General features: G+C 42.2%; 3 protein-coding genes across 8 annotated transcripts; all 3 read left to right on the top strand.

Annotated features, from left to right (window-relative positions):
• The first annotated feature begins 3,772 nt into the window (after positions 1-3,772).
• On the top strand, positions 3,773-15,915 carry LOC139911308 (protein-serine O-palmitoleoyltransferase porcupine-like). 5 transcript variants are annotated; one of them, XM_071898816.2, is made up of 14 exons: positions 11,841-11,976; positions 12,086-12,278; positions 12,455-12,498; positions 12,614-12,795; positions 12,909-13,039; positions 13,150-13,170; positions 13,470-13,484; positions 13,571-13,696; positions 13,790-13,890; positions 14,021-14,097; positions 14,212-14,275; positions 14,458-14,543; positions 15,517-15,627; positions 15,814-15,915. In XM_071898816.2, exons 1-14 carry the CDS (start codon positions 11,841-11,843, stop codon positions 15,913-15,915), a joined length of 1,389 nt encoding a protein of 462 aa, XP_071754917.2. The 5 variants fall into 5 exon arrangements, with proteins under 5 accessions (XP_078144511.1, XP_071754917.2, XP_071754919.2 ...); XM_078288385.1 differs by lacking the exons at positions 13,150-13,170; positions 13,470-13,484 and adding an exon at positions 3,773-3,796 and having other exon boundaries at positions 11,874-11,976; XM_071898818.2 differs by lacking the exon at positions 13,150-13,170.
• On the top strand, positions 4,838-8,660 carry LOC139911310 (uncharacterized). 2 transcript variants are annotated; one of them, XM_078288395.1, is made up of 5 exons: positions 4,838-5,118; positions 5,277-5,370; positions 6,146-6,326; positions 6,743-6,850; positions 6,974-8,660. In XM_078288395.1, exons 1-5 carry the CDS (start codon positions 4,923-4,925, stop codon positions 7,865-7,867), a joined length of 1,473 nt encoding a protein of 490 aa, XP_078144521.1. In that variant the 5' UTR covers positions 4,838-4,922; the 3' UTR covers positions 7,868-8,660. The 2 variants fall into 2 exon arrangements, with proteins under 2 accessions (XP_078144521.1, XP_071754921.2); XM_071898820.2 differs by having other exon boundaries at positions 6,146-6,332; positions 6,743-8,660.
• A 3,707-nt stretch (positions 15,916-19,622) lies between the features above and the next one.
• Positions 19,623-26,121, top strand: wdr13 (WD repeat domain 13). Its single transcript, XM_071898803.2, has 10 exons — positions 19,623-19,664; positions 20,192-20,279; positions 20,404-20,635; positions 21,036-21,145; positions 21,405-21,535; positions 21,638-21,945; positions 23,431-23,611; positions 23,781-23,922; positions 24,088-24,206; positions 25,209-26,121. The coding sequence occupies exons 2-10, from the start codon at positions 20,239-20,241 to the stop codon at positions 25,391-25,393; spliced, it is 1,449 nt and encodes a 482-aa protein (XP_071754904.1). The 5' UTR covers positions 19,623-19,664; positions 20,192-20,238; the 3' UTR covers positions 25,394-26,121.
• Positions 26,122-27,678: the final 1,557 nt, after the last annotated feature.

The raw sequence follows: 27,678 nt of genomic DNA, 5'->3' as shown, positions 1-27,678 counted from the left end.
ATGGAAACTATTCTGTGTATCTCAGCTGTGAAAAAGCAGAGATTGTATTAGTGGCTTGCCTTGTGAACAATGGCATGGAGAGAATGGCTGGTATGTCTCTCTCTCTCTCTCTCTCTCTCTCTCTCTCTCTCTCTCTCTCTCTCAAATTCAAATATGCTTTATTGGCATGACAGGAAAAAAAACTCAATGTTGCCAAAGAAGTACAGTATTTCTAATGGGGTAAGATTGCAACATTTACTAATATTTAATAATGAATAAACAGTTCACTCCAATTTAGCAATACTGGAAAGAGAAGAAGTCTTTTGAAAGAGTAAATAGATATAAAGGGAAAAGGAAAGGAGGGTAAATCTGGAACAGACAATACATTTTCAACACGTAGCTGATGGCATTTATTAACAAACTGAGCTGCTAGTTCTACAGTTTTTACATTTTACTCTCTCTCTCTCTCTCTCCTCTTCCCCACCACTCTACCTTCACCCCAAAACAGGCCACCCATTCACTCACAGCCCACCCTCCTTCACATTTTTTTTTTTTTATTCTCTCCCCAGTCTCTTCTTTTTTCTTTCCCTCCCTCCTTCCCTCCACTTAGATTGATGCGAGGCGGGGTGACGATGAGGCTAATTAAAACGGCGACGCTGTGCAGTGAAATGAAGGAAACACCACATCTCCCCATAACCGCAAAAAAATGAGAGATGTCATGTGAATGGAACGCCACCTTGGAAGTGGCATGAGTGACGCTGATGTAAAACAGATGCAGGGTGATGTCAGGCTACAGGGCCGGGTGCTGGAAATGGGGAAACACAGGGGAACATATCATTTCAGATGTCCTTTACATCTCTGTGTTAAATGCAGTCCAGAAATAGCCGACTGAGATGACCCACCTTCCCCCCTCTCTCTCTCTCTCTCTCTCTCTCTCTCTCTCTCACACACACACACACACACACACAGAGAGAGAGACACACACAAGGAACAAAGCAGCCTTGTTTGATGTGCATTTCTCTGGGACAACTGATGAAACAAACAGGTGAACTACTGACAGCTCCAAAAGGGGCGGGAATCCGATTCTAGTGACTGTACCATGGTTACTGCAGAGATCTTTAAAGAGGGATTGGCAAGACCAGGGAGGGTGCAGATGGAGGAGTCACCTTGAGGGAGAAGGGGGGGAGGGAGAGAGGGGCAATGCCAAGTTATTTATTTTCAGGTCATAAGCTTGTGGATATTGAGGCATGCACTTGATAAGCAATGAAGTCAGATTCTAAGATATAAGAGGGGTATGAAATTGATAATTGTAAAAAAAAAAAAAAAAGGATTGTAAATATATAAAAAGTACAGAGAAAATGCTGTGGGGAGGACATCATTTACACCACACAAGACCTCAGCAGGTGTCAGTTCCTGTCTGCCTTCATGTGTGTGTGTCAGCGCCACATAACAGTGGGAGCGTGCTCAGTGTTGACGAAACACACTCAAAGACCGGAGCCGCTGGGAGTCTGGTCTTTCTCTCAGCTGAGGCGCAGGTGGAAATGAAATAATATTGATTTAACTCTCAGAAGCAGCATGACAGATCAATTTTCATGCTTGAATCTGAGTGCAGTCCACGAGAAGTCCAAGTGGCATTTATTCCACAACAGCGCTGCAGTAAAGCTCACCTCAGGCACCCCAGGGTGTTTATCTGGGGTGTTTATGGTAACAACTGGCCTCTCACATGTACAGACTCTTGATTCTGGCTCTGTAGTGACATACTGGGGCAGGACTCCAACAGGCCGAGGAGGCGGGGCGGGTTCATCGTAGGATTTGTAATACATTGGAAATTGTAAAGTAAAATATTGCCTAAATGATGACATGATTTAAAAGAGTTTGTAACAGCCAAAACTATATTTGCATATAATGGTTTCAAATGGCTCTTTTGTAAAATGGTATTAGGCGTTGCTGTGGGTTATTTTCCTAAAACTGAAGAGGATTCCAATTCCCCACATTAAACAACAGTGACATCTATTGGTGGTTGAGAAACTAATTTATTGACTCGGGAACTTAGGGTTGTCCAGCTCCATTAAGTCAGCAGGGAATAAAACGTATGGATGAGCAATTTTGCCTGGAGAAAATGTGATGCAATATGCCAGTTTTGGGGAGAAAAAAAAAAAGAATAAGTATATATTGTTTTGGGAGATTCAGAACGAGAAAAAAACTTCCACACTGGAAATTAAGTGTAATTCGACCTGTTGAACAGATACAAACAGGATAATATGGTATAATATTGAATGCTATTTACTGATTAAATAGGGCCTTATGGAATAGCCACTCAAAGGCTTAAGAAAAGACATTGTATGTGATGAGGCAGACACAAAAAAATATATACCAAAACACTTGGAATTATACTTACTATCTTAAGAAATCCATTTCAGTCCTAACCCTTGGCTCACTGATTCTGAATGGCTGTTTAATGAGGCTGCAGAATCCAGTCTCAAGACAGCAGGAATAAGAGCCTGTGTTTAACAGACGATGACTTAAATACAAAACCCTGTGGTTTACACTATTTGGTAGTCTTTATATGTTGGTGTTCTATCTTTATTTATTCTGTTAATTCATCTTGATATGACATGTTTTCCCCTTTTTAATCTTGAGATGTAGCCTACGTGTTCCAGGATACATGTTTCTAAAAGCTGTTTCATGTGTCAATTAAATGTTAGCCTATTGATTAGAATAACTTTTTCCACATTGTTGATTGCTGATTTTGATTTTCTTGCATGAAATGTTATGAGATGTTGGTCACTGAATCTTGATGCCATGGAGGATATTACAATTGAGATTTGTGTTGAATAATGGACAACACTGAGACTGATGAATTGTGTTATCTATTTTCTGATAATGGATTTTTTAGAATTGGGCCTCGCTCTCCATCTATCATCAGTCGCTATTAGGAATGTCTCTCCAGCCCTGATCCCAATAGGTGCCTTGCATATAACAGTTTGATTATTTGTCAAGTGCATTGTAGTATTGTTTTTGAAAAGTGATAAAGCAAATGTAATTGTTTCAGACCTGTCTCATGGTGTGTGTGTGTGTGTGTGTGTGTGTGTGTGTGTGTGTAGGTGCATCAGCGTCAGTGGGAATCTTCTGAGGCTGCCATTACCCCTCTTTCAGAAACCATACAAATACGATCTTTTGTATTATTATGCTGAAAAATAAGTCAGTCCCCACTGTTTAGTTTCATGACGGACCAGCTCAAAGTGAAGGTATCCTACTCAGGAAAATGTTGTATACATTACTGTATGCCTTGCATATGCATGTATAGCCTACTGTAGGCCACTGCATAGACTGCCATGTTATTATTTAACCACAAGATGGAAACAAAAGATCAGACAATGTCACTGATACCAAGATGAGTTCTCCTTTATGTTTTGACATAGCTATAATGCTGAGAAAATGCCCTGCTGCATTTGCTTACATACCAATAACAAAGTGCATTAAGTTTGTATTATTCATTCATTCTTTTTTGCTACCTGCTCAACCTTGGGTTGGTGGTGCAGTGGAAGAGCTAAATGTTATACTGCAACCTGTCATACCATTTTAGTGCGTGAGAAGGTAAGGAGCTTGTAGGCCTATGTGTCTCATTCATCATTATCACAAGGCATGAGAAACTGATCAGTTTGAGAAATTAAACCTTACAGTTACCCAAGGGTCGTAATTTTTAGTATAAGCCACTTAGTATACAGCTTTAACAATACACTGTGACATGACAAACAAAATCTAGGCTGTCTACTGTTTAAATATGGTAAGCATGGATGTCACTGATAAATGGAGGGCATTCATTCAATGCAAGTTTTAAATCACACACACTGTGCTCTTTTCTGTTCACTAAATAATATATTGGTATATTTCATATACTTATGAAACAAGACAAAAGTTTAAAGGTATGGTGTGAAATTTTTCAAAACCCCCTAATCAAATGTAGACCACAACTACTGACACTTAAATAGCCTACATGCTTGTTTATTCGATTTTCTCCAGCAATGTCCTACTTCATGCTCACAGTTACACACATTCACACCTGACAGCTCCACAGGAACAGTTGAGGGTTAAGTGCCTTGCTCAAGGGCCTTCTCTAACCTCCTTATCAAATTTGTCAATCTGCTTTATTTTCACCCATAAAGAATTGTAATTACTCAAATTATCTTTATCATTGTACATTTTATACACCTTGTTGTCATGTCCTCAATTTTCTATTTTGTCTTTTAAAAAAAGTATATTTTGACAAATAGTTGACATGAACTTGTTTGAGAATTTAATGACTAGGGGACATGGTGCTCACTGCCATATAGTTCTGTATTTAGCCTGCAGCAAGGGCCTTTTGTTTTCACAAGGAGGTTTTATAGTGGCTACATTTATTCCTATACTAATTAATTTACAGCATTTTCCTTTTTTGTCGAGGCTTGTATTTTTCAGGCGGGAACAACAGTGACATCCATCGGTAGAGCTGTGACAGTGAATACAGACAGGCGCTTCTCAGTCAATATGTGGGAACCTCTCTTTGTCATACCTGTTTCGACCGGACCTGAACTCTGCTACACAACACACAGTTGTTTTCAACCTCCTCGCTTGTTTTGGTTTTGGAGAGTGAGTGCGCGAGCGTTCGAACTCAGAAAGTGTAACTACACAGTACTCCAACAAGATTTACTTTTGTTTTTGATTTTCTAAATGATTAACACACATAACAACAGGGAGGTTGTTGTTCAGTGTTGGATGATGGTTTAATGCTTAAGTATATTAGGTCAACGTATCGCAAACGTAACTACATGTTTATAAACTTGTTTCGCCGATGCCTTCATGAATGTGCGCGCGCGGTTTGGCAACGGAAATAGTGATTTTCTGCAGAGATACGCAGAATTAACTTAATCTAAACACTTAATCCCAACTCTTGTAAAGCAAAAATGTCCGCTTGTTGCGTGACCGGCTGTAAAAATCGCTATTCGAATACTAGCAAAGTCAATTTTTACGGAATACCATCTGGGTCACAGCCGTTTCAGAGCTACCGGAGGCGTTTATGGTTGCAAGCCATCAAACCTGTGAAATGTACAGAGGAAGCCTTAGAAAATGTTCGCATATGTGGTGCTCACTTTATATCAGGTAAGATGGACAGCTCGTTTTCATTTCACCACATTCTGTAACTTGGTTTAAATGTTAACACAGACATTTGGAGTGTCTGGAAGATGTGATGTAAGTTGATGTGATGTAAGGTAAAGTTGTCTAATTACTGTGTGTGTGTGTGTGTGCGTGTCTTGCAGGTGAGGCGTCCACGGACTTCAAGAGTGCAGATTATGTGCCTTCTGTGTTTGCATGCTCTACACAGAGCCAGATCCCCAGGGCAAAACTGCAAAGGTAAGAAATGTAATGTTGTTATCTCTAGAGTCCATGTTAGTTCAATATAACCTCAATTTGTCAGCTATCTAGCAATCTATAGCCATTGTCACAGCTGCTGGCATTGAGATGCATATCAATTATGAGTTTTACAGATAAGAGCCCTTTCTCATAAGATGACAAGCCCTGTACTGTGCTGGCTAGCAAACCAACAACAAAAAAGTAAACAATATTACAAACAAGCCTACCCTGCCATGCACTTACAAGTCCATGTTAGGACATAGTTTCCTTGCTTGTGTATTACAACCTAAGCCTCGTACAGCGGAGTCTTGTTTCCTTGTCTTTGGCTGGGGAGGACATCTGACTTCAAGACTCGGAACTCAGGGTTTATTTCATGTTACTTAACATTTTGTGCACGACTGCAGATAACATAGTCATGCACATCTAATAACACAGATGCTTGAAATGTGTCTTTGCTAGGTTTCTCCACCATCAAACTGTAAAAAAGTCTATACAACTGCAGTTCTCCAGGAATATTCACATTTTTTTTCATGTCCTAAAATATAAACCTACACAACAACGTATAGATTGTTGTTCAATGTTGTGTCATTGTTTAATGCTAAACTGTAAAGCATTAGGTCGATGAATTTCAACAGTTACTGGATAATTATATACTTGTGATACTTTACTTTATCTTTATTTGAAGTTGCTGAGGGCAAACTTTTCCACACTTTACACACTTTAAGATTAGATATGATGTTCTCCATTTAATTGCTTTTTCACGATTTCTTCTAAGGTTTTACCCTCCCCCAAAAAAGCACCGGCCCCTCCGCACCGTCCATGTGGACCCGACAGTAAAAAGGAATCGGTCTCGAGGCCGATCTCGAGTTGATTTCAGTCCTAAGATCCTCCAATCCTCTATTCCGATGGAAACCACTGACAGTGAACTCTCAGAAGTGGCACCATCAGCTTTAACGGTAGCAGTAATGATCTGTTATTCTGCCGTGTGGTTTTATGTTTTAGGAAAGGCCATGTCTCACATTTGAAAGGACAGAGCAGGACTATAATATGTAGTCAGCAATATCTTTATCAATACAGAAGTTGTTAGATCAGCGAAAGTATCTGAAGTAGAACTGATGCCAGTATCGCCCTCCACTTCAACAGTAGTAGCAAAGACCTATTATCTATAGTTTTATACTCTCTAAGAAAGAGAACTTGTCACATCATTTGAGCTGGCAAGATGCAACAGTATTCATTAAGTGGTCTATGTAATTTCTCTGCCATTACATGAGTCAGCAATCTAAGATGTTTTTTGTTTTATTTTATTCATTATTTTTTTTGAGTTTGCCTCTCCTTCTCAGTCTATCCTTCTTTGTGTGTGTGTGTTTTCTAGGAAGGAGAAACATCGACTGAAGAGACCGGGACTAAAACGGCAGCTTACCAAAAAAGCAGCAAACCAAAAAAATCATCCAAACGAAAGAAAGCTTTGCCGTCATTCAAGGTACCAGCAGGCATTCCAAAACCGTCCAAAAGGAGTCCGGTTGCGCTCATGCCACCTGCCGTCCCCCGGCCAGGTGGGTATCAGTGCGAGGTGTGCAATCAGAACTTCTCCCTTTTCCCACAGCTTGTAAGACACAAGCAGGTTCATGATGAAGAAAGGCGTTTTCGCTGTGAAACTTGCGGAAGGCGCTTCATGACCCGCAGCCACTTTAACGAGCACCAGCGCGTCCACACGGGGGAGAGGCCCTTTGCCTGCGAGCTCTGCAGCTGGTCTTTCACGACGAACCACAACCTCAAGCGCCATCTACTTCTCCACACCAAAGAGGACATGTACCGCTGCCGGGAGTGCGGCGTGCTGTTCTGCCAGCGCCACGAGCAGAATGCCATGCAGCCAATGTTCGAGTCGGAAGACGAGGCCGAGCTTGGGCCCTCTGTCGCCGCGCCTCCAAATCCGAGCGATAATTCGACATCAGAAACCGATCATCAGCGGGAGTCTGAGGAGGAGCTGACTGAGGAGGAGCTGACTGAGGAGGAGCTGACTGAGGAGGAGCTGACTGAGGAGGAGCTGAGCGGCGCCACCGCTGCACCCACGCTCACACCTGCTGCCCAGACTGTGTCACCCGCATCCCCGAACCCTGGACCTTCACCCCAGGCCGCCGAGCCCCTAGCGATGTTCCCCTACACTATAGTCTTACTACAAACCTCAGCGCCCCCGCCACCAGACCCCTTGCCCTCCTTTCAGCCCCGGCCACCCCCACCTCCGTATCCCAGCACCCAGCCCCAGCCCCGCCCACCCCCACCTCCACCTCCACCTCCGTACCCAAGCACCCAGCGCAGTCTCCCGAGATCCTCACTGCAGCTCTTTTCACCCAAATATCTCACATCAGCATTACTTGAGGTTAAAAGGAATTATTTATTTAGGGAAGCAAGTGGTGTCGACAAGAAAAAGGATGAGCAAAATCATGGGCGAAAGAATAAACGGGAAACAATTGCGTATGACATAGAGGTTGTGCTGTGATCTCAACGGTTGGGGGAAATATTTCATTTTTTAAAACAGAAAATGAATTTGCCCCTCACCTTCTACCCTCAGAATGGCCCACTTGCCTCAGCCTTAATATTCCACAGTGCCACTGCTGTGTGTCAGCGACTCCTGCTTTTTATCACAAAGCTATTAAGCTGTTCTCTCTTGCACATCAGTGTGCTTGGTAAATCCCAACAGAACTACACCCTGAGCAGATTGGACTCACTTGGATGGACAGCAGCCTTTTTAGTATGCCATGCTTTTTGCCTTATGATATGAAATGGTAGCATGTTTACTGTTTCTATGTCTACTGTAAATGTATAACTACACACTTCTCTTCAATACCCCTTTTTCTAAACCTGTTTCAACACACTACGTTATTTGCGTCACTTTGCTGTGAGTTGCTGTCACTTTTGAAGTATTACTGGAGAGGTGGGATTTGTTTCACCGTTGTTGCTAAGTAAATGTTACTGTTTTATAGGTAGGATCTTAAATGTAACCGACCTGGATTGTAAAATTGTTTGTTAGTTGCTATATGTATGTACTACAGCTATATTCTGTACTGGCAATTTGTGGAGCGATATCGGTTGATGCTGTGAACAAATGCACAGCGCTGTAGACTGGAAGTGGATGTGAATATCATTATACAGCATATTATCTCTGAAGAGTCACTGGATTCAATTTTCCTAACTACCTCGACTACTTCAGCTACCTCGAGCAGAGAAAATGTTTTTGTTGTTTTGTATTGTATGAATATATCTCTATGGAATGTACACCAATATAGTAATTATTTGGGATACGCAAGTATTACAAGGGTGCTGTTCTGTAACTGACCCTGACCTCCGACCTCCCTGTGGAGCAAGACAAGTGAAAAGAGTATTTCTCTAATGAAGTATCACATTATAGTCACATTAAGCTATATGAAGTATCATAAATGGCTGTAACATAACTTCTTGGCAACTGGCTGGTTATAATCTTAAATTTTATCTTTTTGGTCAACTTCGGCTCAGTTTCTGTCCCTTTTTGTACAATCACTGAATGAACATGTATATCAGAATTAATAAATATGTTAAAGATGATGGCTTATTGTGTGGTCTGTAAGCTATCTTTGTGCAGGAAAACAAAAAGTTGAAGGTTTGATTTACATGTTTCCAGATTCTTTTCTTTGCCAGGTGTCAACGCCTCTGTGAGCTTTTGGATCATGCAGCAGTGACACTGAAACTCTTCATTGAAAACGATACAAATTAAATCCTTTTGTTGGTGGCTCCGCTTCATCTACTCAGTGGTTTCAGTGTTATGCAATATTGGGGGAAACCTAAAACTACTTTTTAGAAGTAGCTCACATGCATCCAAACTACATTGTGGAAAACTGTCAAATCTTGGTTGTGATATCAGGTAAATTCTCACTTGGGGAACAGAGCAAAATTTCTAAGGTGAAATGTAGTCTGTAATAGAAAATGTGACAAGAAGCATTTAACCACTGAGAGAACTACAAGGTTTGATCTTTACCACCCAAATTCTACAAAATGTATTAAAACTAGTAACTGTCGTAGGGCATTAAGTAAATCTGTACTGAAGTTCGATCAGTAGGGTGCAACTCAGTCCACTGCAAAGTTAGCTGCATACTGCAGGGGGTGGGCAAAATAAAAACACCTAACAACATAACTATGAATATCAAGTTCCCAACAAAGAGTAGGGTTTGCCTTCAGAACTGCTCCAATCCTTGAACCCTGAACTGTGTGTAGTGGGATATTGGACAATTCTTCAACTTGGAAAACCTCCAGTTCTTTTGAGAGATGAAGAGGCTGGAAATCAAAAAGGTTTAATGATGTTTAGATCCTACTGTTGAAGGACAAAGGGTAAAAAACAACTCATCAGGCCATATTAATTTTTCCATTGTTCGGGGGTCAGATTTTATGCAGGTTATGTGTGTTATGTGTTGACCTTGGATACGAATGGTAGTCCTGCCATAAATACTCTGTCACAGAGATGTTGATTCAACTCTGTAGTAATTTCTGAGGCTGTAGTTTTGTTTTGTTCAGCTGCTATCCTGTTCAGTGTCCGTCTATCCACGAAGAGTTGCTGCAACTGTGTAATAGCTCAATGCCTCTCGCCAAAGTTGTCAATATTGTTACCAAACAGGGAATTATGTGAGTAGATCAGAAGTGAATGCTAATGTTGTTTGATGCTGACTAAATCCAACTCTTCCACAGTGGTGAGGCAACAAATCCATCACCAGTGAGAATGAAGTTGAGGTTTTGCTGGCAAGCTCATCAACTCATCTGTGCAGTCCAGACCAGTATGAAGCTCAGAGTTGCAGCTTTACAAGCTGAATCCAGATGGGAGTTCTCCCAATGAACCAGAATGGCAGGGGAACTTGTATTTATGCAAGGAGAAAGGCCTGGAATATAGCCTTGATGTTCATATCCACTGTCCTGCATGACACTGTATTGGTTGTGGCTCCAAAGGGTATTTTGACCTGAACTGCTGCACAGTTCTGAAGTAGAACAAAATGAGGCCCTCGCTCATCGGCATAGTTAAAAGCAGACAGAAGCCTGTAGATTAATTGGGTTACTCAGTTGTATAGGTCACTTATGATTATAATTTCAGGGCAAATGAATAAAATATATTTCCTATTCATAGCTACATCTCTGCGCAACCTCCTGTTATGATTACTCCAGAGGAGACTGACATTCCCACGTCTGTTTCCATCTGCACTTTATATTCGCTGTACGCAGCCTATTGGTCCAAAGACACCGGTAATGGTGGCTGCCATTTTTGATAGGCCGTGTCGATTGTCACTCTACGCAAACGACAGTAATGATTGGCTGACGTCGACGGACCCACGCAGCTCATTGGCTGATATTTCTTCGCATGGCTGCATCAGTGACAGAAGCGAGTGGTGCTGATGCTGTGACAATGGGAGTCATCCAGATAAGCATCATCTGGACCGAGTGTGCATAAAACACAGAGGCAGCAAACACGGTGTAATTCATTGTGAGGGACGGATAACCAGCTAGCTAGGAGCACGTGGCGGAGCCTGCAGCTGCTGTTTGGAGAGGGTAAGGCTTTTCCCCTGGAAAGATAAAAGTGAAATGCCTGAGGTGTTGAGTTAGCTGTTTCTAACGCGGGGGGTAGCTCGTTAGCGTGTTAGAGTGTTGGTAAGATGGTAAACCCCGCTAGCGAGGTTAAACAAGGTTAGCAGCGAATCGCAGCTGTCTGGTCAACAACAATTCGCTCATTAAATTTTAGGAGCTTTCTGACAAGTTAAGTTGCACAGCGCTGCGCATAGGAGCAGCGGCTGGTTGTAGGAAGGGAGCTGTGAGTCGACTCGTCCCGGGGTCGACTGCATTGCGGAGAGAGCATGCCTTGCAGAATAGCATATGTGCATAATATTCACCATACTGCCCAGTAAATAAGCTTTCAATATATCAGTACAGCGGTCGATAGGCCTGACAGCATGTTATTGTACCGTGGTGTGGTCTCTGCACCTCAGTTTGTTCGCATCCAGAGAACCAGAGATTTCATTCCAACACATTCATTCATCATTCTCATGGTTCCATACGTTTGATGTATTTGTTATAAATTAAAAAAATATATTAATAAAGTTTATACTTATTAAAAAAGTCTAAATCGAAATAAAACTGTTTTACCCATCATCATCATGATTACTGAGCCCTGACAGCTATTGCATGGATTTGCACAGATTTGTAGTGCGTTGCTATGTATGCTGGGATTTGAAGTTTGAAGAGGTTTTGCTTGTGAGTGAGTGAGTGAGTGAGTGAGTGAGTGAGTGAGTGAGTGAGTGAGTGAGTGAGTTAGTGAAGGTATGGATGGCTGAGTCTGTGCATGCCCCCAAGTGTGCATGTGTGTGCGTAAGTGCTAGATATGCTGACACCGGGGATACAGATACCCTTTTTTCCCACTTTAACCTTGCAATGTTTGCCTCCTCTGCTTCTGAAGCGTAGTGATGGGAGGCTTCAGTCGACAGGAGTTTTTCCAGGAGCTCGCCCATGGCTGCCTGCTGCCCACCGCCCAGCAGGGCCTGGAGCAGGTGTGGCAGCTGCTGGTCATCTGCCTGCTGTGTCGGCTCCTCTGGATGTTGGGTGAGAGTAATTTGTGAGAGTCAGTGTTGTTCACCCTCAGTATCGCCTGCCTCATCATAATCACTACCACTGTTTTGTAGCCTTTATTTCTTTATCTCACTTACGCCAGGCCTCCCGTCTTTTGTGAAACACCTGAGCACGGTGGCGGGAGGTTTCTACACCCTCTACCTGTTCTTCGAGCTCCACATGATCTGGGTGGTCCTTCTCAGCCTTCTCTGCTACCTCATCCTCTTCCTGTGCCGTCACTCCAGCATCCGGGGCACCTTCCTCTCCATCACTGTCCTCATCTATCTGCTGCTGGGGTAAGACGGTTCTCCTCTGATACCAGACGGCCCTGCACACATCAAGTATCTGCTTAAAGTGAAGGCTTTTGATGAAACGTAGTTCAAAGTCAGTGCTGCGGTGGTTTTTAAAATGTTTCACTTGAGGTGAGAAGCGCATCAAAAGTGAGACTGTTCTTCTTTTCTAATTTTATCAGAGAGCTCCACATGATGGACACTACCACCTGGCACAAGATGAGAGGTACGTTAGTTAAGAGTTAAGATAAAAGCAGCAAATGTAATTGCTCTTGATATCACCTGATATCCAGCAGTGATAATAATTTAATCTTGGATTAAGCACGGCTGCTGTTGTCCAGGTTCACAGATGGTGGTTGCCATGAAAGCTATCTCTCTGGCCTTCGATTTGGACAGAGGTGTGGTGACCAGTGTGCCCTCACCCATTGAGTTTATGGGCTATATTTACTTTGTGGGCACAGTCATCTTTGGGCCCTGGATCAGTTTCAACAGCTACAAAGATTCTCTAGAAGGGCGTAAACTGGTAAGCTTGATATCTTTAAGTATGGGGAAAGGTGTGGGTGAGGATTATTCAAAAGAAATATCCTGAGACTGGCTGCTAACTGTTTAAAAACCTTGCTTCTTCTTCCTCATCAGAGCTTCTCGTGGTTTTTAAAAGTGTCCATTAGCTGGGTGAAGAGCCAGATCTGCCTTGTTATTTCCAACTGTGTGGCACCCTACCTCTTTCCTTATTTCATACCTGTCTATGGAGACAAGCTGCTACGAAGGTGAGTGGATCATGTACTGCTGAAACTACTCAAATTTCCTGGTTATTATTTGGCATGGATTACTTATGACTTGTCTGTTTTCTTCTACCTACTACATGCTTTGTTCACAGCAAAAAGAGGAGGAAGATCAGGTAATTCATTATCCACCATGACATATTTTGTCCCGTTCCCTGCATGCTCATTTCCTGTTTACCAGCAGTGACACACCCTCACCTGCACGCCTGCACCCACATCACACCCCCTCACTGTGCATCCACATCTATACCTGGACACCAGTCTCACCCTCTCCTTTACCACCACTGTTTCACCATCTTGGAAACCATGGTGAGATATAATCACATGTCAAGTCAAAAAAAGCATTTGTATAAATTCATTGTAATCGCTGAAATTAACTGTTCCAACTTCTCTCTTCTATCCACTTGCTTCTCAGAGGTTCTGTGGCAAGGTAGGTCTCTCAAACGTCCGAACAATGGTGTTGATGTTGTTGTTGTCCAGAGATTTGAATGTAACTACTTATCTTTTTTATCTTAGGTGGCTGCTGGCGTATGAGAACGCAGTCTCTTTCCACTTCAGCAATTACTTTGTTGGTTATTTGAGTGAGACCACGACTACTCTGGCTGGAGCGGGCTTCACCGAGGAGAAAGATAACCTCAAATGGTCAGAGTTAAATGCTGCAACCATAACATTAAAGTCTCATTATTCAGACTCTGTTAAACAGGCCTCCCTTACCTTGTGTCTTTTGATTCGTAGGGACATGACCGTAGCCAAGCCGCTGGATGTCGAGCTTCCCAGGTCGATGGTGGAGGTGGTGACATCATGGAATCTGCCCATGTCTCGCTTTCTCCACACCTGTGAGTTATAATGTTAACATTGATGCCTTGTGGCAGCAGCTGTTTTTGCTTTTCTCTCCCACTATGAATGGGATGACAATGGCTCAGTTAAACAGACACTCTCAAGCAAGCTGATGCTCTCATTTCGCAGATGTTTTTAAGAGCGCTCTGAAATTTGGAACGTTTTCTGCGATCCTGGTGACATACACAGCCAGTTCCCTCCTGCATGTGAGTACCATGTCGAAGTCGTACACAAGCAGTCGTCACAGCTCCTCTGTATTTCTGTCTGTGTCAATGAGTGAATGAGTGGATTTCTTTGTTTCTAACTCTTGCGACTGGTAGGGTTTGAGTTTCCATCTGGGTGCAGTACTAATATCTCTGGGGTTCATCACGTACATTGAGCACGGTAAGAGTCTGCCTAACGTCGTCTCTTTTCCAAATGAGAACCTGTCCATTTAGAGAAGGTGCTTAGCTTTGCAGTAATGGTTAATTGCACCCAGTACTGCACTCTGTTTCTGTTCGCTGCAGTGCTGTAATTTACCTCTTCCTCTTGTTTCATTTTAATGTTATGGTGTTGTTCTGTTTCAGTGTTGCGGAAGAGGCTTGCAGCCATTTTTAACGCATGTATACTGTCAAAGAAATGTCAGCCAAACTGCACTCACCAAAACAAAAAGGTAAAGTGCACTGGTCTCTTTTTCCTTTTTTGAGATAAGGTTCTTTATTGCCATTCATTTAGCATTACCAGTGGGTTTTTCAGTGCAGTTTGTATGAGTATTACCAAAGACACAAACCAGATATTCCAATCTCTTGGAAAGTATTTCTTCAATTTTTATATAGTTTTAGATTTTTGTTATCAATTTCAGTTTAGTTTTAGTATTTACATACTGCACATAAACAAAAATATGAACATTAAAAGCAATTCATGTATATATTTTTATTTCATTTTAGTTAGTTTACAAGGAGTCAAGATAGTTTCAGTTCAGTTTTAGTTTTTTCAGTCTAGTTTTTATTTTTATTTCAGGTTATGACAATGTTTTCTTAGTCATACTTTAATAACCTTGCTTATAGGCAAACGTGACTATCACATTTAAAAAAAACCAATAGAAATATTGTCTAAAGATGCTGTGAGTAAGATTTACTTGTAAAAAGATTCAATGTATTGTGAAATAATTGAGACGTCAGGTTCTAATGCCTGCAAGAAAAGAAAAAAACACAACTGCTGCAGTTAAAAAACAGGAGCCCGGCCCCAGTGATCTGCCTTGTGCTGTCAAGTGATACATTTTGGGAGTTCTCTGGCATGATGCCCAGCAAAAACCCTTATGTTAGATTGGTTACACATCAAGAGCAGCAGGGAGGGGAAATAATGAATCATGCCAATAGAAAGCAGCCCACAGGCACTGTTCAACATTGTGCTGATAGTTGTTATCACAATTCATTAGACAATGATATATTTAGAGAAAATTCCACACAGGTTACTGTGAAAAGGAAATGCGTGAAACTGCCTGAAGTTATGATTGATGAAGTTCTGAAATGATCTGACATTCTTGCAGAATTCTATTTTCTTTTTGTTTTGATGTTGCAGTCTTGTGAATATAAATAGAACTTGGTGTTTTGTTCCTACAAAATTGCCTGTCCCCCCCTCTGCAGGCGCTATGGGTGTATATGATTAATACAGCATTCAGCGCCTTGGCAGTCCTCCACCTGACATACCTGGGCTCGGTGTTCAACTCCAGTGTGGACTACATGGACGAGGATGAGGTGAGGTCGCAGCACGTCTCCGAGGTTATACGCGACTATGTTTACGCACACTGCACTCACATACAGTTTACAGTACAGTATGTGACATGCGAATGAGCAAAACGCTATGTAAGAACGTAACCGCAGCCGGGGTATTTTTAGAGAAGTGTACTGTCATCGAGCTTACATGTGTATCGCCCCCTACAGGACGATGTGACCCATCATACCATTCAGAAGTGGTCCGAGCTGAGCTGGACCAGCCACTGGGTCACGTTTGGATGCTGGGTATTGTACCGCCTCATTCTCTAATGATGAGAGAGAGAGAGAGAAGGAAGCAATAATGAGAGATGTAAGGCTGGTTCTCCACTCCTGCACTGTGACCTGATCATGCACCGGACTGAAGAGAACAGAATCAACCTATATACAGTAAAAGAAAACCAACATGTCAGCACCGACATGCAGTGCTTGCTCTGTTGCCTGGGTACGTATTATTATAACCTGCTGGGGACTATTTTTGATACACATGAAATGACGGCCCGCCCCTCCCTCCTTTTCTCCGCACCGCACCCTTTTATCTGAGCCGCAGTTGTCAGCCCCTCATGTTGTGACAGCAGCTACTGATGTCTCACTGCGAGTCGCAATCAATACCTATCAGCATGGTGGTGATCGGCTGCTCCTTTCTCTGGACAGTTCATAGAGCCCATTATCTAGCTTTCAGAATCAACTGGTGAAGATGCCCTTCAGGTCTGCTCTTTCTTCGCCTCGAGTGTTTTACAATCATATCTTTAGGTCTAACACAACTTATCTCTTGAGCATGTGTAAGGAAACAAAGAGTTTACTTTTGAATGGAAAGAGCACAGATTATGGATATAGGGCTGCAATTTTATTGTTGCCAGTAATGATTTCCCTTTTTGTGAATTTTAGATAAAGAAAATTAATTGATGACTCTTTATGAATGAATTCAATGATAGAATTTCATAATGGTGTTTGTATTATGATTTGTGTTATTTTTATCCTTTTCCCATAATTTGATCCCTTGATTCCTTAGAGATGATCTTATTTGTATTTGTGAACGTCTGAAACACACACGTCATTATTAAAAATAAAAGTTTATAATCAGGGTATTTCATACGTGTTGCTGTAAACCAACAATGTTAAAACTGAACTTTAGATTGCAGATTCAAGATGCCATTCTACATAATACTGAATATTCATCCTCAAGTAAGGATTCAGGATTGTATTTTGACTATTATTCTGGTATTACACTGCTGCTTTTAATAATATGCTTTTATGTAATTCATGATTACTTGATGAAAAAAATCACCATGAGCTTCTGTGTATCAGATTGTGTTCAGTTTGTGTTTATACTTTTGTTACATCTAGAACATCTCTAGATGTATCAAGGATTTGCCTCTTGGTTACAATCCAAAGCTGTAGCGTTTTAGATTACTGAGCCTGAATGATCTTTCATGCCTGAGAACAAGTGCTCAGTCTTAGCTGACCTAATTCCACAAAATCCCCCCAGTATTTGAAATATTGAACTGATTTTCACTTTAAGCAAACTTTTTCTCCCTGTAAATGTGAAGCCACTGAAACACCTGTGATCTTTTTTTTATAAAATTTTTTACATGAAACCTGGATGGCGGTCTTTGTTTAATTTAAAGTGGGAAAAATAAGCCAAGTAGACGCTGTCTTGCAAAGTGTGAAACATTAAGATATCAGGTGAAAGCACAAGTCAAATACATACTGGACTGCTGTAAGAAATAGTCGTTTATTTGAATATTTATTTACAAGAAGAATGTATGGACTGTTAGACAGCCAATCTTGGTATGGAGTTTCAGGAAAGAGGGTTGAGTTAGGAAAGGACTGTAAAAAGGTAACGGTCTTCAGTTTTTTTTGCTTAAAGCATTGGCCTGGGTCAACCTTGTGTCCGTTTCCGAGCGTCCGACAGGCCCGAGCAGGCGGTGTGGGGAGGGGGACAGAAAAGCAGAGGGGGAGAGGGGAAAGGGAACGGAGTTTGGACAACAGATGCTGATGGATGGAGATGGAGATCAGGTTCACTTTCTGCCTCAGACGCCACACAGCCGCCCTATCTGCAGGCCCGGGGGGGAAGAGGGGAGGGGAGGGGAGGTGCGCTCAGCCCTGCCTGCCCCGAGGACCCCCATGCTTACGACGGCAGGACCCCAGCAGTGTCTCCAAAGCCATCTTCACAAATGCCTGGAAGTTATTGCTTCTCTCCCTTCGGCTGTCCTGCGAGGGGATGAAACAGACAGATACCTTCACTGGGGACACACAGCAATCACAGCGCCTCATTTCCATATTAAGTTGAGTGGTTCCCAAAGTATTTAAATTCTGTAGATGATTTTTTATTTTTTATTTTACAGGAAAATCATGTAGTCTACACACACATTTGATTTGTCTGGTTAAAAAAAAACATTCCTCTCACAAAAGGTCAAGAATTTTTTTTTTCATATAAATGCTTACCTCCTTGCTTCTTGTTATCATCTCCTTTCTGATCACCTTTCTTCGGCTGCTCCTTAGGACTCTGAGGTTGCTGTGAAATTAAAACAAACATAAATGAACAGAATCAACAAAAAAAATAGAATTTAAAGATTGAGTGAAACCAAATGATGATGCTTTTGGAAAAGTACAGGAACCATTTTCCTACCTTGGTAGCTGACTTCTTGTCCGATTTATTACCTGAAAATAGTGGAAACATTCAGACTTATTCTTATTCTATTCAGACTAATCTTTTGGACACAAACTAACTTTTCTTCCATTTTAACTGCTTCCAAATGAATTATCTATATTTTTAACCTTCAACAGCTAGGTGTTGTGGGATACAGATAAATAAAACAAAATACTTTGTGGAAATGAAAATTTTTTCTTCCACATACCTTTTGTTCCTGGCATTTTGGCTGTGCTCCAAAGTCCGTGCTCACTTGAAAATGCAGTGCTTAATGTGGTGTTCAACTCGCTCATTTATGGCCTGAGGTCGTGAATGGGGCCGTCAGTGGGGCCCCTTCGAGAAAGAGCACCATGAACAAGCAAAGAGCCCCGTCAGCTGAGCAGCAGGCCCCACAGTCCTGCGGGCCTTTGCTGAGCCAGGCGAAACCTCAGAGCTGACCTTATAATACCACCATTGTGAACCCACTGGAACTGTGCGCTCATCTATTGTCCATGACAAGACAGCATTTTCATCATGTTATTGATGCCATTAATGGCATAACAGAAAGGTGATGGTGTATTATATTTAAAATGTGTTCTACTGGGTCAGGGATTCCCAAACTTTGTTATGTCAAGGATCCAAATTAGACCATGGACCTTAACCTGATATGATTTTGTCCCCAGAAACCCCATCTGACAAGATTTTTTGGTTAGATATGACTTCATTCAGGATTTCATAATTGTCTGCGGTACTGTAGAGGTGGAGGTTAACAGCAGGGACTGCAAAACCAGTTATCAAAATAATCATCCGAATGCATTCTTTCATTGTGCAGACTTCTAGGTTGAAAAGCAATGGTGATTTTAATCAATTCATTGTTCTGCTGTGACCCCTGGGACCCCTCAATGACCCCTGGTGGCCCCCTGGCTCCAATTTAGGAACAAGGTAATTGGTTAGGTAATTGTAAGGTGTAAATATGTGTGTATTGTGCTTGTGTGTAGGGGAGAGGGAGAATGGAAAATTGAATGCTTTCGTAACATTGCAAGCTTTGATGGAAAGTTAATGTAAAAAAATACATTTGTTGCCTATGAAACCAGGGTAGTAGCTATAGCAAATCAAGTCACTAGGTGTCTGTTTCTAGGCTCGTTGTTTTCCATAGGCGTTGGAAAAATGTTTCTTATGGAAACATTGTGGTTTGTTGCATATTCTAAGTTATAAAATATATGGTCAGTTGGTCATGTTAGGATCTAAAAAGGATATAAATCTTAAAGTTAAATCCTATAATATCCTGTGAACCATCAGGATTCATTTACACATCAGTACACCAGTGGGCAGGTTACAGTGTGTCATGTGACATGGCAGAAAAAGCAGCGATGGAGAAAAGCTAAGGAAGGTGAGCCGTTTTGGACTGTATTTCTCTGTATTTCTTTACTGTATTGTCACATTGAACGTCTCACTATATCTATACATTTGTTAAGTTGTAGAGTAGCTATGTACATCGAAGAATGTCTCGAAAATAGTTGTTTATGCAAGGACATCGCAGATGATGTACAGGCTAACTTGCTAATTGCTAGCTAGCTAGCTAGCTAGCTAGCTGCCAGCTCGGCTGGCCTTTCCTGTTTGTCTACCCAGCGCTACTTGCTACACATACACTTAATACTAAGACAAACCCATTCACTCTATAACTGCACTTGCCTCTTTCGGGTCAGTTCAACACATATTTGCTGGTTTCTACTTTACGTACCAACCAGCAACTCAGTAGCTATCTCTCTTCCCTGTGGTTGCATTAGATTCTTCAGCATCATCACTTGACTCAATGTATCATTTGCTGTGGTGGGGATGGGGGGGTTGACATGATGATGCCTTAGTTAAAACTATATGAATGCAAGTAACAATGTAAAATGTTGTTTACTTTGTCAGGAATCTGCCCTGGCAGTGGCTTCCTCTCTACCCAGAGTGCTTGTGGAATGGCAGCAGTTTGGCAGCAGGTTTTGGCAGTGGACGCAAGGTGAGCCTCAGTCAGGCAGCAGGGTTTTATTATCTAAACTGATGAAGAGACTGTTCAGATGTGTAATGGCTTATAGATCAGTTGTGAATTATTGCGTGTGCTTGTCACCTCTCTCCCTCCCCAGGTACAATGCTTACCGCACGCCTACGTTCCCACAGTTCCGCACGCAATACATCCGCCGGCGCAGCCAGCTGCTCAGAGAGAACGCCAAGTGTGGCTTTGAGCCAGGGCTGCGCAGGCAGTACCTGAGGCTGCGCAGTCAGCTGCTGGCCCTGCGCTACGGGCCCCTGTCCGAGCAGAGCAGCTTCAGGGCCAGCAGTGTGCGCAGCTCCCGCACCACACTGGACCGCATGGAGGTCAGACCCAAAGAAATGGAGAAAGGAGAGGGACGGTGAAAGAGATAGACTAGAAGAGGGATGCCGGTACTGAGTTTGGCTCTCATCCTAACTCGGATGAGAGCCGTGTGGGCGATTGGACTCATCACGTAACAACTTAGACGCACAACACTTTGGTTGTCCATGCATACTAAGCTGAGCAGCTTGCTTGAAATGGCTGGCATTGCCCATGTGTAAAGAAACACGGGATATACTATTAACTTAAAAATTCATGGTAGTTAAGTTTTTCCTCAGACTATGATGGGGTATTATGTTTGAACTGCGTGTGTTATTTGTGATCTGTAGTTCTATTCACTTGTGCTCACTCCACGAGGGTCTGTCTCTCCCTGTGGCTCCCCTCCCTCCCCCCTCTTCTTGACAGGACTTCGAGGAGGACCCCCGCACCCAGGGGGCTCGTGGTCACCGCCGGTCCGTCAGCAGAGGCTCCTACCAGCTACAGGCCCAGATGAACAGAGCCGTCTACGATGAGAGGTAGCCAGAAGAACGCCTCACAGACATCCCCAACTTGCCTCCAACAACTTCTCACTTCTTCTTTGAGCAATTGCATTCTCTTAGATTTATTTCCCCTTTGAGCAGTTGCGTTCTGTTAGATTTATTGGCTGTAATTCTAGTTTGGTTGTATTGAGTAATGATCAAATCTCTCATATTGAGTTGGCAGCTTCAGGCCATGGTTGTGAGGTGTGTCGTATTGATTAAATGCTTGCGTGGTTGTTTTTATTTCTGGCTGCAGGCCTCCGGGCAGCTTGGTGCCCACCTCAGTGGCAGAGGCAAGTCGTGCCATGGCGGGGGACACTACTTTGAGCGAAAACTATGCTTTCGCTGGCATGCATCACATATTTGACCAACATGTGGACTCTGCTGGTAAGTAAATGTTTTTTTTTTAATGTATAATCATCAGTTTAGAAAAATTAAGCTTGAATGTTTTTTCACTTTATCCTTTTTTTCCCTCTTTTCCTTCTGTAGTTCCACGGTTGCAGTTTGCCAATGATGACAAGCACCTCCTTGCCTGCTGCTCATTGGATGGCACCCTGTCCATCATGACTCTGTCCCCGCCTCCACCCAGTGTCAAGGTGACTCTGAAAGGCCATGGAGGCCCTGTCACAGACTTTGCTTGGTCCCTCAGCAATGACATCATTGTGTCGACGTCACTGGATGGGACTCTGCGTATCTGGAATACAGAGGATGGGCGGTGCATCCGGGAGGTCAGAGACCCAGAATCCAGCGAGCTGCTCTGCTGCACCTTCCAGCCCATGAATAATAACCTTACTGTGGTGAGTCCCTTTTGAGACCGGCTGTCGTTTTTATATGCTCTAGTGCCAATTGTCCCAAAAACCCATGGGCAAGGAAGTTGAACTCAATTACAGCGAGCCGCATTGAGAAATCCCTAAGAAGTCATAAATTGGACTCATGCAAGACTAGAAAGAAGTGCTCTGTGAAAAGATCCCTACCTAACTGACCATTTTGTTTATTTTTTTATTTTTTTTTATTTATTCATAAACTAAATATAGTATACTTCAGGCTGCATTTCTTTCTGTGCCCTTGACTTGGAAATTGTTGAACATGAGGAGGCATCTGCTATTGGGTTATCGTAGTTATCACCAATTTCACAGATTTTGAAGTAAAATATCATTATATTTCAAATAGTTTCCTTTTCACTTGCAGTTTTATGAGAGGTGTGTGTGTATCTACAATTTTCATAGTGCCAATTCAGCGACATCATTAGAGGATAATACAGTGGTTGTGTATTAGAGGTCTGTGCAAGCCAGATATCTTCACCCTGCACCTGTCAGCTCCTGCTAATATGTTTGCTGCACCGGCAATCACCATCATGCACCTACCCTCATTCCTTATTGATTAAAAAAAACAATAATGTGCCATGTCCCAAATAGTAATGACTGACAGTCATACAGTCAAAATTCAATCAAGTGAATTCACCAAACTTCACATACAGAAACAAATTCTCCCTGTCTTTGGAAAATGTCGAGTTCAGTACGCTGTTTTGTTGGTAAATAATTGATTAGCAGAAAGTAAAATGAAAGAGAAAGAGACTTGCTCACAAGAGTGTCCTATTATGCCTCATTAAATGTAACATTAAGGAGATTGATATTATTTGTTCTTCAACTGACGATCAATACCTACAATGAGGTATACTAATTAAGGGAGGGAGAAATGTGTTATTTGTGCGTTATTTATGGCACAGACTTTGAAATCTGGCTTGTACAAGTTTAATTGGGCTCTCTGTCAGAGCAGCCATGTATTGGCTACAAGAATTCTGCCTCATGCTACAAGAATTCTGTTGGATTACACATTATGTATATTTATTCACGTAACACACATAATATTATGTATATTTCTATTCAAAACACATGGCACATTTGTATATTTATATTTAATCTCTTGTTATTTAGGGTAACCAAGGGTAACATTGATGTGAGTGACAGAGATAGATGTTAGACATCATGATTGTTTTTTACCCCCTGTGTTCTCTCTCTCTGCTACACATATTGCTCCTCTCTTCCTTATAATAATCCATAGTGTTTCCAACAGCGTTCAAAGAAGAAAATGCTTAACATGCAGAGTGCAAAGCACTAGAACTAAAAATTATATTTCATCTTTTAGCAAGAGTGCCCTGCTTCACTGGTTTGCAAAAGTCTCATTGCACCAGCAACAGCCACAACCAATGCTTCTTCCAAGCATCTCCTCAACGCTGCTAGGTACAAACAAAGAGGGCCTTCACTCCCAATTCTGTCATGCAGGTGGGAAACAGCAAGCACCACCTGCAGGTGGTGAACATCTCCACTGGGAAGAAGGTGAAGGGGGGCTCCAGTAAGCTGACAGGACGGGTGCTGTCTCTCTCCTTTGATGCTCCAGGGAGGATCCTTTGGGCTGGTGACGACAGGGGAAGCATTTTCTCCTTCCTGTTTGACATGGCCACAGGTACAGTAACAAAACATCCACTTGGTAGAGAGCACAGGAGGTGTGTACTGGCTGAATCACAAATTCTAATCTATTTTTGTCTCATGCACTAAATAGTGTCTCTGGTTGAGAGAGAATGAGGTTGAACTGTTTCTGCTGGGCTCTGCTGTTTCTGACTGCCTCCACACAGGGAAGCTGACCAAAGCCAAGCGTCTGGTGGTGAGTGAAGGCAGCTCCATCTGCAGCATATCTGCTCGGTCCTGGATTAGCCGAGAGGCCAGGGACCCCTCCCTGCTGGTCAACGCCTGTGTCAACAAGCTACTGCTGTACAGGTCAGTCCGGCAGAGAGGAAGTCACAGTTTGGTAAAAGGCAGTTCTGTCTCTGCTGTGCTAAAATAGTGTTTTAAGATAGACTTGTGTATTTGCAGTTTGACTTTTTCAGTTTCAGTGTATTCATGCTGTTGAATTTGATTGGTTATTTCACTATGCATTGGCAGGGTTGTGGACAATGAGGGCACGCTACAGCTGAAGAGAAGCTTCCCAATCCAGCACGGCTCCCAGCACGTTCATAGCATCTTCTGCCCCCTCATGTCCTTCAGACAGGGGGCCTGTGTAGGTAAGGAGTCTCTCACACTGCTCCTGCTGTTAGAAGGGAACAGGTGCATCAAAGAGCTCTGCCAATTGGTTTGAGATAATTAGTCCACAGTTCATTACATGCAGCCGGCCATCTCGTGTGCTAGGTAGCTTGCTAGTGTCAAAAATGCTGCATTTAATTAAAATGACATACAATTTGTCCACAATTCCATCAATTGGAGTGAAACTTTGTGCAAAAAATAGCATGACACTAGCCTCAAGACTCTTTTCAGATTTGCCACTCTACTCAGAACTTGACCTTACTTTACTTGCATGCTGTCTTTGCTGTCATGTTGTGAGCCTTCATAAACTGTTTATATACTATTTGAGCTGAATACTTGTTAGCGTTTTAGTATCAGGTTGTGTTTAGTTTGTGGCTCCCATTGGCTGTGATGGATCTCAAACCCATCTAAAATGCCTTCAAGAATCTCCAGTTAAGTGTGTTTTGTAATTCCATCATTACAAAACTTAAACCACTGATGTTTTGCAACATGGTTACTTACATTTTTTTAAAAAGGATGTGAAGTAACCAGCAGTTAAGGCAACCTGGGATTTGCCTTTACTTTAACTCCTTGTCTTAGGCGGTTGCAGCAAAACTGACCTCATATCAGCGTCTCTAGAGTGTTGTGAGGCATCTCCAAATTCTTTTTCCTGCAATAAATCTGAAGGGTGTATTCTACATATAAATGATCGCGTGGTTGTCACAATAATAGATCATTTTTCATCTGTACAATTTATGTCTCTGGAGAGTGTTTAGAGGCATTGTGAGCTATGAAGTTACAAATTTTCAATCCAAAATTTCCACTGAAGCAGTGGATTGAACTGAAGTCGGGGAGATAGAAAGTCGTCGCTCAAGATCTTAATTATGCTGATACTATCCCTTTTAATGAGGATTGCTTCAATTTCCCTCATTTATTTAGCTAGGTTTCCTTGTAATGCCTTTTCAGCATGTTATTTGTTGTTTTTTTGATTCTCTCTCTAACAGTGACTGGCAGTGAGGACGCCTGTGTCTACTTCTTTGATGTGGAGCGCAATACCAAGGCTATAGTGAACAAACTGCAGGGTCACGGGGGACCAGTGCTGGACGTCAGCTTCAACTGCGACGAGAGTTTACTGGCATCTGCTGATTCCACTGGCATGGTCATCATCTGGAGGCGGGAGCAGAAGTGACTGGCCCACCAATAAAATGCTTCCATGCACTGCATACAAAAGCCTGCCGCTCGTTATCCATCCTATAAGTCCGTAGATTTTTACTCGGAATGTAACAGGCTACATTAAACATTTAATGTAATTAAACTTAAGTGCAATGAGATAGAGCACCATGTTGTGTAGGTGGTTGGGATGTTTTAGGAATTCAGCGGGAGGGGGAATACTCCTACAACGGCATCTGAGAAATTGCTTTTCAACCTTCAAAAAGAGAGCACTACTCCCATGCATGTGTCATGGCTTATCTCTGACAGTTAGGGATATCATTGAATTCATGTGAAGAGAATGAAATGTAATCTTCCAGAGAAACCAGTTCCAACACGTTCTATCGCAAGACACTGACAGTCCCTCTGGCATAGATCTAGTTTACTATTTATGTAACTGTTAATCAGGCAGTGTAATCAAGTGTAGTAGACCGCCTTATTTCCTTTCAATTCTGCAGTTGCCTGTTTGCCTTTTAGACAACCATTTCCCTTTTTATGTTTGGTGGTGTATAATGATGTGCATGGCATTGAACCCTGAACCAGCCAGTACTGGCATATCAAATTGACCATCAGAAAAGAAACAAGTGTGTGTGTTAATGTGTGTTTGTACTTGCCTGTATGTGAGTGTTATTCAACTCATGCTGGTTGCAGATTAATATAATTTATTAAATGCACATACTGAATAAATAAACTACTGTAACTCGGTAATCTTTTGTTCATTATCACAAGCTCTATTATTAAAAAAATAAGATGATCAAGTGATGTGATTATCATTGGAAGTACTAGTCATCGTAGTAGGCTCAGATCAGGTCAACAGTGTAGTAAATTAATTTTGGTCTGCATTGCGTGGACCTTGAAGGTCCCTCCAAGGATTCTGCCTACATCAGTGACTAGAAGGCCTGTAAAAACTTGCCAATTTTTGCAGATACTGTGATGAATGTCACTTATTAAAAAGCCACTATATAGATTGCATCCACATAATAAAGCTCCTACAGCTCCTACGAAATTCATGAAATGTGAAAATTTTTATTTCCCAGGCCTAGAGACGCAATGAAAATGATATATAATTGTCTGGAAACATGGAAATTGGTTGAAAACATGACCTGGATCATTCGAGTTGCACTACATGTCATGGAAAAAGCATGGGGTGTGTAGGAATCCTGTAATTGTATCATTTGCCAGTTTTTGTTTTTGAAAATTTGCAGTGTATGACTTTAACGTCTTCATATTTGATGGTCGATTGTTTCCTCTCTGCAAGGTTGGTGAGGGTATCGTGACACAGTGTGGCTGTCTGGCTGTGTGGATGAGAGTGCAGAGTGAATGGTCGCTGTCCAGGAAAGTCAGGCCACGGCTTTGTCTAAAACAGGCAGGACAGGTGCCGATAAAAACAAGGGGAACCTGTCCAGGAGCGCAACAAATACAGCTCCTACAAACCTGAATGCCCTAATAGTGCAGCACAACAATGGATTCAGCACACCTTTGCATCTTCAGAACATACAGTGGGTGAAGATAAGGAATTTGCACCAATGAGCGCATCAAGAAGACAGCTTTTGTTGTGTATCTTGGAGGTAGGAAGAAAACTAAAAATAAGTACTTGGATGAATCAGTGCAGTGGGCATGTACTTTACCTGTTGTGACTGTCAGGCTACTAAAATTTGCATTTGTTATAGTGTCATGCTTTATTTTTCTGTGTCTTTGCCGAATGAAAAACTGTTGGATGTGTTTGTGCGCCGCCTTTCAGAACATCTCTTCTGAGGAGGGAGGCAAGGCCACACACATGACAGACAGCGCTCAGTGAACCTGTTAAACCTGGACTGTTCAGAAGATGTTTACACAGTTGATGCCGCTCGCTATGGAAACATCTCCCACTTCATCAGCCACAGCGTGAGTGCACAAATACAAAGACACTCAATGGAAATTATCATTCATTGAAATTCAAAATATAGGCCAATTAATTACCAAGAGAATACACAATCATATGATGGCTGGAATTGAATCAGGCTCTAATTAAGATTGAAAAATATTTCTGTCTCCGACCCCCCTCCACACACACACACACACACACACACACCCCTCCCCCCTCCCCCACCTCATTTTGTTTTGAATGCCAGAAGCATAATCATTTAGTATATGGGAGTCTTTTTGTTTGCCGTGTCAATGAAATCCATGTTATTTGTTCTTCCAGTTGGGAAAAGGAGAATTAGTAAATGAAGTGTTTTATTTAATTGCTCTGCCTTCTCCTGTCCTGGTGTGACCCGAACCTTC

Source organism: Centroberyx gerrardi, chromosome 14 (genome assembly GCF_048128805.1).
Source record: "Centroberyx gerrardi isolate f3 chromosome 14, fCenGer3.hap1.cur.20231027, whole genome shotgun sequence".
NCBI lineage: Eukaryota > Metazoa > Chordata > Actinopteri > Beryciformes > Berycidae > Centroberyx > Centroberyx gerrardi.
This window is presented reverse-complemented; position numbering and strand designations above follow the sequence as displayed.